The sequence below is a fragment of the Arvicola amphibius genome, chromosome 2, assembly GCF_903992535.2.
Source record: "Arvicola amphibius chromosome 2, mArvAmp1.2, whole genome shotgun sequence".
Taxonomy (NCBI): Eukaryota; Metazoa; Chordata; class Mammalia; order Rodentia; family Cricetidae; genus Arvicola; species Arvicola amphibius.
This window is the reverse complement of record NC_052048.2, coordinates 149,286,531-149,298,091: the sequence shown is the minus strand read 5'-3', so window position 1 is coordinate 149,298,091 and position 11,561 is coordinate 149,286,531. Positions and strand designations below refer to the sequence as shown.

The following is an 11,561-nucleotide window of genomic DNA, read 5'->3' as shown; positions in this document are numbered from 1 at the left end:
GATGAGCACACCCACAAGTTTTCTAACTTCACACACATTGTGACACCCCCCCATAAATAATAAATAAATGAAACATTAGAAGAAAGTGTATGTAAATAGTGGATTATCTGATTACTCTTGAGCATACTAAGGTTTTGCCCAATTCCCGGATACATGAGGGTATAGAGTTTACCCAGCACAGACCTTGCAGTCCCTGTTCAGATGCCCTTGGGCTACTGGCCCCTCTCATCAGAGTCCCTCGCACTCCTCCAAGCCTGTTAGCACTGAGCTTGTGCTAGCCCTCCAGCTCCGAGAGTGTACACACCCTACCCCTGCCCCTCTTCCCTCATCTTCTGAATTCCTGGAAGTAGCTCCACGCCTTGGATCACGTGAGGCCTTTGCCCCGTGGCAGGGCGCGGGGAAACTAGGGCCTGGAATGCCCTCCAGGTATCCTCCCTGATCAAGACTAAAAGGAGTACAAAATGTCACTACTGCTATTAGGGTGGGGGTAGCGGATCTGGTCACAGCTATCAAATTATCAAGGCAGTGGTCTCAACCCAGAAACTCGGTTTCAGGGAGTTTATGACTGATCGCAAAGCTGGTATTGAAAGGCTGGACTCATCACCTCTCCATGATGGTGTTGGACCACTTTCAGAAATGAGGAAGCCTCCCAGGTGCCAGAGGTCATGATCCTAGAATATGTTAAGAGAGGAAGATTTCACACAGTACCCTGGCTATTTTGCGGGGTAGCAGGAGAGTCCATAGTCATTGCGGAGGAATATAGCCTCACAAACAGGAGGGTGGGAGAATGAGGAGGTGGGGTCTGGGTCACCAGGTCGAGCGGGACACTCAAACACAGAAAGCCATTGGATATGGAATCTGAAGAGGGCCTGGTCATGCTGGGGGCATGGGAAAAGAAGATCTGTTTGTGCCAAACCTCCCACCACTCTCCAGCTTGGTCAAGAGCCAGGTCCACTCTGTGAAAGAACAAATGGTTATGCCAGGTGAGTTCATGGAAGGGCAGGAAAGGCAAAAGGAAAGAGGGGCTGAACCAAAAGTCAGCAGCTAACCCTCTGGTCTGGCATTTGGGGGCTGTGACTGGGAGCCTGATGGGCCCCAAAGGCATCCCCAACCCCAATACATGTCTGGGTTTCCTTCAAGCCCTACCCAGCATTGCTGCGGTTTCTTCCTGGCGCCTCTGGTCTCTGACAGCAGTGACTCCCCCCATGCTGCACTAATGGCTCAGCCTGGGGCCCCAGGGACCTTCCCTACCCCCCAGACTGCTCTGCTGGCCCCTCAGCCCCCCTCATGCTGAAACCTAATCCTCTGCAGCAGCTTCAGCTCAGTCCTGCTCTCCAGCCCCTGCCTGCCACTACCTCCTGCGCCCTACCTGATCCTTACTGCAGAGCCCCAGCTCCAAGGAGCCAGCGCCTGTTCTGGGGAAAGCAGAGCTGGACCGAAATTCATCTCATCCAGTCCTACCAGGCCAGTACCTCTCAGTCTTGGCTCCTCCCTTCTCTACCCTCTTTTCTACCTTCTCCTTTGCTCTCCTCCCTATTCCTCGCTGAGCCACTTAACTCCCTTTTCAATTCCCCACTGTCCTATAAAACAGCCTCTGTCACTCCTTGGAGTCCCTGTACCCAGGCATCAGTCCCTTCCCTGGGCTAGAGCCATGAAACCCCCCTCAGGACTGGAGGAGGCCCAGCGGCGACAGGCCTCAGACATCCGGGTGTTCGCCAGCAGCTGCACAATGCATGGTCTGGGCCATGTCTTTGGCCCCGGAGGCCTGACCTTGCGCCGTGGGCTTTGGGCCGCAGCTGTGCTCCTGTCGCTGGCGGCCTTCCTCTACCAGGTGGCTGAGCGAGTGCGCTACTACGGGGAATTCCACCATAAAACCACCCTAGATGAGCGGGAAAGCCACCAGCTCACCTTCCCAGCGGTCACTCTGTGTAATATCAATCCATTGCGCCGCTCCCGCCTCACACCCAATGACTTGCATTGGGCTGGAACAGCACTGCTGGGCCTGGACCCTGCTGAACATGCTGCCTACCTTCGTGCCCTGGGTCAGGCCCCTGCACCTCCTGGCTTTATGCCCAGTCCCACCTTCGACATGGCACAACTCTACGCCAGAGCCGGCCACTCCCTTGAGGACATGCTGCTGGACTGCCGCTACCGTGGCCAGCCCTGTGGGCCTGAGAACTTCACAGTGGTGAGCCAACTGCCCTGAGACCATATCTATAATCCTCGGCCTTGTTAGCCCAAGATTCCTCCAAAACGGAACCTTAACACCCCTTGTCTGGGTATTCCTTCCTGCCTGCCTGCCAGCCATAGGCTCTCCACCCACCAAGCCATTCTGTCTAGTCTAGGAAGTGGCTTTTGGGGGTTCTCTCCAGCTCACAGTTAGACATTTGTGCACCTGGCTATGCCTCTCAGCAAGGACACTGACCCAAGCAGGCTGCAGGGCCAAGGGCCAGCGGTAGAGACACTACTCCTAGGGTAAAATTCAATACCCTGGGACTATTCTGGGGCAGAAGACCCCTCTATGCTAGGAGAGGAATTTCTTCTGTCTCATCCAAATTTTGTCACCCCAAAGGAGGACAATAATAGATCCATTTCCTTTTATTCCAATTACTCCTGTCGGCTGCACCCAGGACTTTGGTGAGAGGCAGAGGAGCTGGACTGAGTAGGGAGGTTTCCCAGTCCACATATCTCTATATGAGGCCAAGGGCACTGAGATGTGGGCTTTGGGGTTCTTTCAAGGACAGTGGGAGACTGCGTGAGACTTGGTATCAGAATGTCCACAGCATAAAACAAGTGCAGCAGTGCGCCTGGGACGCAGAGGCAGGAGGAGCCCTGTGAGTTTCAGGGAGCCTCATCTGCACAGTAGAGAGAAAGTGTCTCAAAAAGAGAAAGGAAGAAAGAGTCTTAGGACAGGGTGGAAATTCATCTAGATCACCTAGATTTAGTAACCTAGATACAGTCCCCCTCCCCACCACCAAGTACTTAAGTAACACCTTGAGGGGGTAATCCATCAAAGGATTTGTATAGCGATTCATACCTATAATCCCAGCACTTGGTATTTGGAGGCAGGAGAACCAGAAATTGGAGGGCATCTCAGCTACAGAGCAAGCACCAGACAAGCCCAGGCTACATGCCCCACCCCACCCCCAAAAGAAAAAAGCCCCAAATGACAAAAACAAAGAGAAGGGGTCAAGGAGGGGAGGGCTCCCATGTCCAAGGGCTCGTTTAAGAGAGAGGCCATCCCTTTCTGTCCCCAGATCTTCACTCGTATGGGGCAGTGCTACACCTTCAACTCCGGTGCTCACGGGGCAGAGCTGCTCACCACCCCAAAAGGTGGTGCTGGCAATGGGCTGGAGATTATGTTGGATGTACAGCAGGAGGAGTACCTGCCCATCTGGAAGGACATGGGTGAGGGGCACAGGGTCATTTGCCTGTGAGGAGGAATGAGGGGGAGGCATGCATGAGGCTGGGAAATCACAGAGACCATGGGAAGGAGAGGAGGCAGGTGTATAGGGAAGAGTTTCAAAGCGCATCTTCTTGTGAGAAGAGGCAGGGCTGGCTTTTCCAAATCCTGAGGAGAGGAAGTGCCAAGGGATTCTCTCCTGGGAGTGGAGTGTCTGGGGCCTTAAAGGCCCCTCCCTGCAGAAGAGACCCCGTTTGAGGTGGGGATCCGAGTGCAGATCCACAGCCAGGAGGAGCCCCCTGCCATTGACCAGCTGGGCTTCGGGGCAGCCCCAGGCCACCAGACTTTTGTATCCTGCCAGCAGCAGCAAGTATGTTGGTTCAATTGTCTGTGCCTCCCACCTGCCCCAAACTCCTACCCACCTCAGAAGACCCTCAGACCCCAAGCCACAATGCCTCAGCTTGTTTCTGGGGCCCTCACCCCATAAACCTCTATTAACGCAGTCTCCTTAACCTTGCCCCTCCACAGCTGAGCTTCCTGCCACCACCCTGGGGTGACTGCAATACTGCATCTGTGGACCCTGACTTTGATCCAGAGCCCTCTGATTCCCTGGGTTCCCCTAACCCCAGCCCCAGCCCTCCTTATAGCTTAATAGGGTGTCGCCTGGCCTGTGAGACCCGCTATGTGGCTCGGAAGTGTGGATGTCGAATGATGCATATGCCTGGTAAGAAGCTGGGGTCTGTTGAGAGTAGGGAATGGGGGTGCCCTAGGGGGCGCTCTTGGGCTCCGTTCTCATCGTCCTATCCTAGGAAACTCACCAGTGTGCAGCCCCCAGCAGTACAAGGACTGTGCCAGCCCAGCTCTGGGTAAGGGCACAATTCTTCAGCTTCCCTGTCCCCATCCACTCGGCTGTTGATCTCAACCCTCTTGCTGAGTGGTCCTGATCCTTCCTTTGGGGCCTGCCTGCAGACGCTATGTTGCGAAAGGATACGTGTGTCTGTCCCAGCCCGTGCGCCACTACGCGCTACGCCAAGGAGCTCTCCATGGTGCGGATTCCCAGCCGCGCTTCAGCTCGCTACCTGGCCCAGAAATACAACCGCAGCGAGACCTACATCGCGTGAGCAAGGGCTGGTAGCAAAGCTGGAGGCACAGTGCCTGAGTCAAGGGGTTCCGAGTAGGGAACAGGACCGGAGCCCTTCTGCACACAGCCCAGGCTGGATTCATCTCCACATCATAACCGGTTTGGGGACTTTGGGCAAACTACTTAAATTTCTGACTTGGGGGATAAGAATAACCCAAGGTTCTTCAAACTGGCCAGTGCATCCACACATACTTCCACCTGGCATCAGGTGGTGTACAGCAAGCAATTCAGGCTTCTTTTCCTCCAGGGAGAATGTACTGGTTCTGGACATCTTCTTTGAGGCCCTCAACTATGAGGCAGTGGAGCAGAAGGCGGCCTATGAGGTGTCAGAGCTGCTGGGTGTGTATGGAGTACCTGGGTCTGCAGAGGTGTGGATAGGGCAGGTGATTGTGAGCTGACAGCACTCTGCCTCCACAGGAGACATTGGGGGACAGATGGGACTGTTTATTGGAGCCAGCCTGCTTACCATCCTCGAGATCCTCGACTACCTCTGTGAGGTGGGACAGAACCCCAGACGCGATGGGAGGAATCAGGCCCCGAGTGTCCAGGGAGGTGTATGTTGGCCACCTATTCCTGTCACTTGCCCCCAGGTTTTCCAAGACAGAGTCCTGGGGTATTTCTGGAACAGAAGGAGCTCTCAAAGGCGCTCTCGCAGTACCCTGGTAATAGTCCTCTCACGCTCCCCCACCCCTAGCATCATAGGCCTCACCCCAGACCTTAAACATTTGGTCCAGGAGCTATTATGTGCAGCCATCTTGGCTGGTCTCCACCCGACTCTCCCTCTTCCTACAGCTTCAGGAAGGGTTGAATGGCCATCGAACACATGGTCCCCACCTCAGCCTGGGCCCCAGGTAATATAAGACACGCCCCGTAAGGTCAAGGGACAGGACAGGTCAAGAGGAGGAAATTCAGGTCTAGGGTGGAATAGGTGGAGGGTCCCGCTCAGTTCTGTGGCTTGTCCCACCAGGCCTCCTACCCCTCCGTGTGCTGTCACCAAGACACTCTCTGCCTCCCACCGTACCTGTTACCTTGTCACAAGGCTCTAGACCGACCGGCTGTGAGCACCTGGCTGCACCGTGACATCTTGGACATGTCCAGCCTATACATCTTTGCCGTCTTCACGCTAATAAAGCTCTAGTGCATGTGCCTCAAGAGTTTGCCTTACAGATTAGACACTGGCAGGTCGGTGCCAGCCTCCCCACTTCTGTCCACTGTCCAGTTGGGACCTGGGTCCCAGTTAGGCATTACAACTCTCTGGGGGGAGGGTAATTTTAAGAGATCAATCAATTGCACCTTAGTGTTAATGAGCTTATCAAACCCATTTTAATTTTTTTTGAGTAACGGGGACTGAGATCGGGGTGTGGAGGACGCCTGCTGTGCAGTGTTCTCCCGCAGAAGTGTGTCCCCATCACTTTTGAGTAACGGGGACTGAGATCGGGGTCTGGGGGACGCCTGCTGTGCAGTGTTCTCCCGCAGAAGTGTATCCCATCACTTTTGTTCCTCGGAGGCAGGGTCTCGCATACTTCAGGCTGCGGGTGAACTGTGCACCCAGTGATGATCTTGATCCTAATCTTTCTGCCCACATCTATCAAATGTTGAGATCATAGTCATATACCACCATGGTTGGCTTCCCAGCCCTTTTTGTATCTTGTTTATTTAGAAACAGAGTCTCATTAAATTGTCCAGATTGACTTTGCACTCTGCTGCCCACACTGGCCTTGCAGCTCTCCTGCCTCAGGCTTGTTGGTAGCTTGGAATACAGGCCTGTACCACCAGGCCTACCTTCTATCAACAGCTAAGAAGGCAGGCTTTGCATGCCCAGATGTGATGGCCCACCGTGGGCATGGTCAGTAGGTATTCGCTGTACCAAGTGTATAATCAGAACGAGGTTCTAACTAGTTCAGCAAGAAGTGGGTGTGGCAGGTTTACACTAGAGGATCTAGTCCTCGTGCAAGAACACAGGTTGGTGTCCTGCCTTCAAAGGTCATGCTATGGGAAAGTTCTTGCCTTTCCAACCACTCCACAGAAGCTGACAGCCTACCTGAGACAGCGGGACTGGAAGAGCCCCGCCTTTTCCTTCCTGCCAGGAGGGCACACTGGACCTCGGCCTCAGCTCCAGTTTCCTTCTTTTACTGTATCCCAACCATTGGGAGAATGGCAAACAGGAACTGGGAAGGACTGTTCTTATGAAAGAGACCCACACAGTTCTGGGTCTTTCCTGCCCCAGCCTACAACTCCGAGTGTGAAAGCAGAAATGGAAGGACATATCTAGAACGAGGAAACACCCATAGAGAGGCCTGGCCCCTTCTCCCCATTCTGGAGGAGGCTCAACTTTGCACACAGGCCAGCAGCATCCTACCTCAGAACTGTATCTGGCCCTTCTAGGCAGAAGAGAAAAAGTGTACAGGAGGATATAAGCCTGCATGTGGAGACTGAGTTGCCATGATACAATCAAAAGGATGGGGATCATGGCTTCCTGTTCCTGGTCTCAGGACATGTAAAGAGCCAGAGCAGACAGTGAGCAGCTCATTGCACAAGCTGTAGGCAGGGTCACAGAGGGTGGTAAGTCAAAGCAGGGGTCACCAGCCACCTTCAGACCACCCCGCCACTGTATCAGCAGACTGTGGGAAAGGAGCCAATTTATGAAATTAAATAAAGTCCATGGAGGGAGTGAAAACTGCGAGCCAGGGTAACTCTACCCTGGCTGGGCCCAGCACAGCTGGGGCTCAGCTTCCCACACCCCACTTTTCCACCCTCCTGTGAGGGAGGCTTAAATAGGCCAGGCCCCAGCCTGGCCACCAGTGGTCAGAGAGCCTATGGGGGACAGAAGTCAGAGAAGTAGGGGTGCTGCAAGGCCTCCTCTGCTGAGATGCGCTGCACAGGGTTACACTTCAATAGGTTCTGCAGGTGAGAAGAAAGGCAGAGGCAAGCTCAGAGCAGGACAGCCCACCATCTTTTTGTCCCTCTGGATAAGCACCACAATCCCCAGTTTTCTAACCCTGGGCAGACAAATGCCCCCATTGGCTTCTACCGCTAGGCGCCTACCTGCAACAGGTCTCTCCCTGTGGCATTGAGCTTGGGTACGACGTTCACCAAGGATGTTGTAGCTGGGTACATTGGGTAGGGCTGCAGAGGAGGGCCAGGCAGAGTCAGGCCAGAGGTATGGAGCGTAAAAGTTGGAAAATAAAAGGGTCTTCTAATGAACTAAGACCTCCCATAGCCAATCACACCTTATAGTCTGGCAGCTTGGTCATGGCAGGCCATTGTTCTTCAGTTGGTGTCCCTAGCAGTGTGTCCATGTGGTCAAGGGTCACTTGTGGGGAGGGTTACACCTACACCTCAGGGGAGAGGGGGAGGATTCCTTACTCCCGCCTCCTCTTCTCTCATACCATCTTGCTCTATGCCCTAATCTAGCCTGAGATGAACCCCATTTTTATGGTGTTTACAATGGACCAGGAAAAAATCAACCCCTGATGCTTGTGGGCCTAAAAATGACAAAGCAGTCATTTTCCCCCAAGAACCCCTACTCTTTTATCCTAAGGCCTACTGGAGCAACTTTCAACTGCCTCATCAGGTGTCCAACAGGCTACATCTCTCCAGTGTGACCCCATGCAAGAACACTGTGGAGGGCAAGCAATGGTGACCTCTGACCCATGCCCGGAGCTCCATGCTCACTCCCTTTCTACAAAGAGGTGAAGGAGAGTGGGCTAAGGGCACTGGAAGGATATCGAAAGATCCTCTTCAGCTGGTCATCCACATCATTGCCAGGGAAGAGAGGCCGCCCCGCATTAGCCAGCTCTGAGAAGGAGACAGGGATAAAATAGAGAATATGAAGGACCCATCATTCTGCAGTGCCCCTGTGCCTTCCAGTCCCAGCCCCAAGAGCCCCTCTCCCCTCCCTCACCAAAGATCCTCCAGACCCTAATTGTTAACCCAGCTGGGAAAGCAAGTGCTTCTGCAGAACCCCAATGTGTCACCTGCAAAGATGCAGCCGGCTGACCACATGTCGATGGACGTGGAGTACAGCTTGGCCCCAAAGAGGACATCCGGTGGGCGGTACCACAGCGTGACCACCTGGAGAAGACCCCACCCACAGGAAGCCCCCTCCTACTTAGAGAGCTGGAAGGAGGTCCAGGAGGAGCTCAGAGAGCAGAGGAAACAACGTGGGTACTCCCTCCCTTCTACCTCACATACCACTTCCCAGGCTCACCTCAGCAGAATAGCAGCGGACTGGGATACCAAAGGCTCGAGCCAGGCCAAAATCAGCCAATTTCAACTCCCCATTCTAAGGGGGGATAACACAAAAGGGACATGGAGAACACTTTTAAATGGTTTAGGGCCAGCTCCAGTTTCCTTCTCCCCATCCCTGGCTCCAGTTTGTATAAACTCACTCCCTGTTCCCAGAGCAATACCCTGTTTATGAGCAGGTTCTGGGGCTTCAGGTCCCTATGCAGCACGTTGCGGCTGTGACAGAATCCCAGGCCTTTCAGCAGCTGGAAGAGGAATGACTGGGGAGAGGCAGGGAAGAGAAAGTCAGGCCCGCCGTTCCCTATAGCCCATATGACCTGCAGCAAATTGAGAAGTCCATCCAATTACTCTGGAATTGAGTGCGTGTGTATATCTGTGGAAGCCAAAAGTAGGGTCACCTGGACCTGGAGTTACAGGTAGTTGTGAGCTACCCAGTGTGAATACTGAGAAAAGAGTCCTCCACAAGAGCAGCAAGTGCTCTAACAACCGATCTGGCTTTTCAGCCTCTCCTCCGGTTACTTTATGAATCTGCTTTGCATGCACTGGGTAGAAGAGGTACAACAGTAACCAAGCTGTCCTTGCTCCTCACACTTTTCTGGACTGGCAGATTAGTGGGCCTTCCTGCATCTCCAGTCCATGCTGGTCTCCCCTACATGGCTGCAATTTAACACACATGCCATGACCATCAACACAGACACAAAGCTATATAGTATGGAACCTGGGCCAAGGCACTTGGTCTTGGGCCTAGAACAGCGGCTGGTACAAAGCAAAACCCATAGCATATATTTGTTTTGTTAGCCCTCCCCTCTTAAGATTTAGTTTATTTTTAAATTATGTATGTATATGGGGTAGGGGTATGTGCACATGAGTGCAGGTGCCCTTGGAGGCCAAAAGTGGGTACTGAACCCCCTGGATCTGGAGTTACAGGTGGTTATGGAGCCACCTCATGTGGGGGTTGGGAACAGAACTCACATCATCGGCAAGAGTAACATATGCTAACTGCTGAGCCATCTCTCCAATCCCTTTCTGTTTTGTTTTTGCCTTGATGTTTGAGACAAGGCCCTGCTATGTAGCTCAAGCTAGTCTTGAGCTTGAGATCCTCCTGCCTCAGACTTCTGAGTGTTAAAGTTAGAAGTACATGCCCCTCTGCAGGACTGGTATTTGTTGAATCCATGAGATATTTCTCATGTGTCTCATCTCTCGAGTACAAATTACTCGATATCAGATATTGTGCAAGTCAAAGAATGTTCACCGAGACTAGTAGCCTTGGAGGGCAGAACCAGGTTTTCTCTGGTACTCCAGGACTTCAACCTGTTACCCGAGGAGTGCTGATACTATAAGGCACACCCGGGCTCTGTGAACCCCCAGCCATTCCCCCCTCACCTTCACAATCTCAGGGTCCAGGTCACCATTGCAGCTGTCAAAATATTTCTTCAGGTCCTAAACAGAGACGAGGGTATGGAGAAGAGGACAGAGTTCAACCTTAGTCTGGGCTCCTATACCCTCCCATGATTACTAAGCCCCCCAGCCCCTCTTTCACCTGATCACAGAACTCAAAAACCAACGTCAGCTTCTTGTCACTATGCAGGACATCATGAAGCCTAGGGAGAATGAAAGGCTCAGCCAGATCCCCCAATAGATCTCTAGCCTCCCAGTACCAGCCCAGTCTAATGAGGGTCTAGCTCCTCCAACAGGCCTTACCTGACAATGTTTTTGTGCTTCAGTTCCTTGAGTAGACAGATCTCCCGGAGGGCTGAACTTGGCACACCCTACAATATACAAGGGGACAGTAGTTATAGCCCACCCCAAGTAGGCCTTATATCCCTCCTCCCAGGCCTCAGTCCTACCTCATCGTCATCATCCAGCCTGACGCGCTTCAGAGCCACAATCTCGTGGGTCTCCCGGTTTTTGGCCTTGAACACAGTTCCATAGGTGCCTAGGGGAAGGTCGGTGGTGAGGGAGAGGATTCTTCTCAACATCTTAGTGTGTGTAAGGGCAAGTTTTCAGGTAAAGGCTGGGCATAGAGTAGTTTTGTGAGTGAGGATGCCAAGGCAAAGGTGTCTAAAAAAGCTCAAGGCTTCAGCTGCAGGGAGAATCTGCCATAAGCTCGGGGGTTGGGGGTGGGGGTGGGGGTGGGGTCGGGAAGTAGCGAGGAATCATCTAGGAGAGCAATGAAGGCCTGCAAAAAAAATGTTAAGGTTGGAGCTTCTGCAGTGAATTGAAGCAGGGGTTCCAGGTGAGGTTTGCATGTGATGCTGAAGCTAGGATTGAGAAATGCAGGAAGTGCCGCGGCTAGGAAGACGGGTCCATAGAGACTGCTACCGCTAAGAGCAAGAGTTTGCCGCAGATGCTAACACAGGGAGAAGGGCTGGTATCTGCACCGAGTGTTGGATTCAGCAGCCAGGTCTTTTGACCAGTGCTGAGGTCGGACCCTGCAGGTATAGATAGCTGACGATAAGGGAACTGGGACTGCAAGCAAGGTCTTCAGAAAAGGACCCTGCAGGAACATCTCGTGGTTCCATTACCTTCCCCAATCTTCTCCAGTTTCTCGTATTTCTGCATCGCAGCGGCCGCGGGGACCCCTGCGGGCCCTGGGTTCTAAGACTCCCGGCCCCGGCGTTGCAGAGGAGGTGGTACCCACAGCTCCAGCCCCGCCCACCTGCTCCCCCACGCACAGGCGTCTGGGACTTGTAGTTCTGGGATGGCCATGTTTCCCAAGAATGCCCGTGACGGAGGGCATGAGGACTACAAAGTCCAACAGGCTGCGCT

The 11,561-nt window shown here is 53.3% G+C and overlaps 2 protein-coding genes across 3 annotated transcripts; one reads left to right on the top strand and one right to left on the bottom strand.

The window, feature by feature from the left end:
- The first annotated feature begins 1,651 nt into the window (after positions 1–1,651).
- On the top strand, positions 1,652–5,696 carry Asic3 (acid sensing ion channel subunit 3). 2 transcript variants are annotated; one of them, XM_038319935.1, is made up of 11 exons: positions 1,652–2,188; positions 3,258–3,408; positions 3,646–3,773; positions 3,932–4,127; positions 4,213–4,269; positions 4,373–4,520; positions 4,792–4,883; positions 4,962–5,041; positions 5,135–5,206; positions 5,337–5,395; positions 5,512–5,696. In XM_038319935.1, exons 1-11 carry the CDS (start codon positions 1,652–1,654, stop codon positions 5,588–5,590), a joined length of 1,599 nt encoding a protein of 532 aa, XP_038175863.1. In that variant the 3' UTR covers positions 5,591–5,696. The 2 variants fall into 2 exon arrangements, with proteins under 2 accessions (XP_038175863.1, XP_038175862.1); XM_038319934.1 differs by lacking the exon at positions 5,337–5,395.
- A 148-nt stretch (positions 5,697–5,844) lies between these two features.
- Cdk5 (cyclin dependent kinase 5) lies at positions 5,845–11,465 on the bottom strand. Its single transcript, XM_038318471.2, has 12 exons — positions 11,318–11,465; positions 10,640–10,728; positions 10,494–10,561; positions 10,333–10,393; positions 10,176–10,232; positions 8,957–9,052; positions 8,755–8,829; positions 8,522–8,618; positions 8,273–8,342; positions 7,775–7,835; positions 7,590–7,670; positions 5,845–7,445 (listed from the first exon to the last, which is right to left on the bottom strand). Exons 1-12 carry the CDS (start codon positions 11,352–11,354, stop codon positions 7,359–7,361), a joined length of 879 nt encoding a protein of 292 aa, XP_038174399.1. The 5' UTR covers positions 11,355–11,465; the 3' UTR covers positions 5,845–7,358.
- Positions 11,466–11,561: the final 96 nt, after the last annotated feature.

Bases quoted from the DNA above. Each gene is read 5' to 3' on its own strand.
- Asic3 (XM_038319934.1), top strand. From the start codon at position 1,652: ATGAAACCCCCCTCAGGACTGGAGGAGGCCCAGCGGCGACAGGCCTCA. The intron at 4,128-4,212 runs GTAAGAAGCTGG...GTCCTATCCTAG, and splicing joins TCGAATGATGCATATGCCTG to GAAACTCACCAGTGTGCAGC. The intron at 4,521-4,791 runs GTGAGCAAGGGC...CTTTTCCTCCAG, and splicing joins CGCAGCGAGACCTACATCGC to GGAGAATGTACTGGTTCTGG.
- Cdk5 (XM_038318471.2), bottom strand. From the start codon at position 11,354: ATGCAGAAATACGAGAAACTGGAGAAGATTGGGGAAG. The intron at 9,053-10,175 runs GTGAGGGGGGAA...GCCTCTCCCCAG, and splicing joins TGGACCCTGAGATTGTGAAG to TCATTCCTCTTCCAGCTGCT. The intron at 7,446-7,589 runs GTAGGCGCCTAG...TCTCACCTGCAG, and splicing joins CAGGGAGAGACCTGTTGCAG to AACCTATTGAAGTGTAACCC.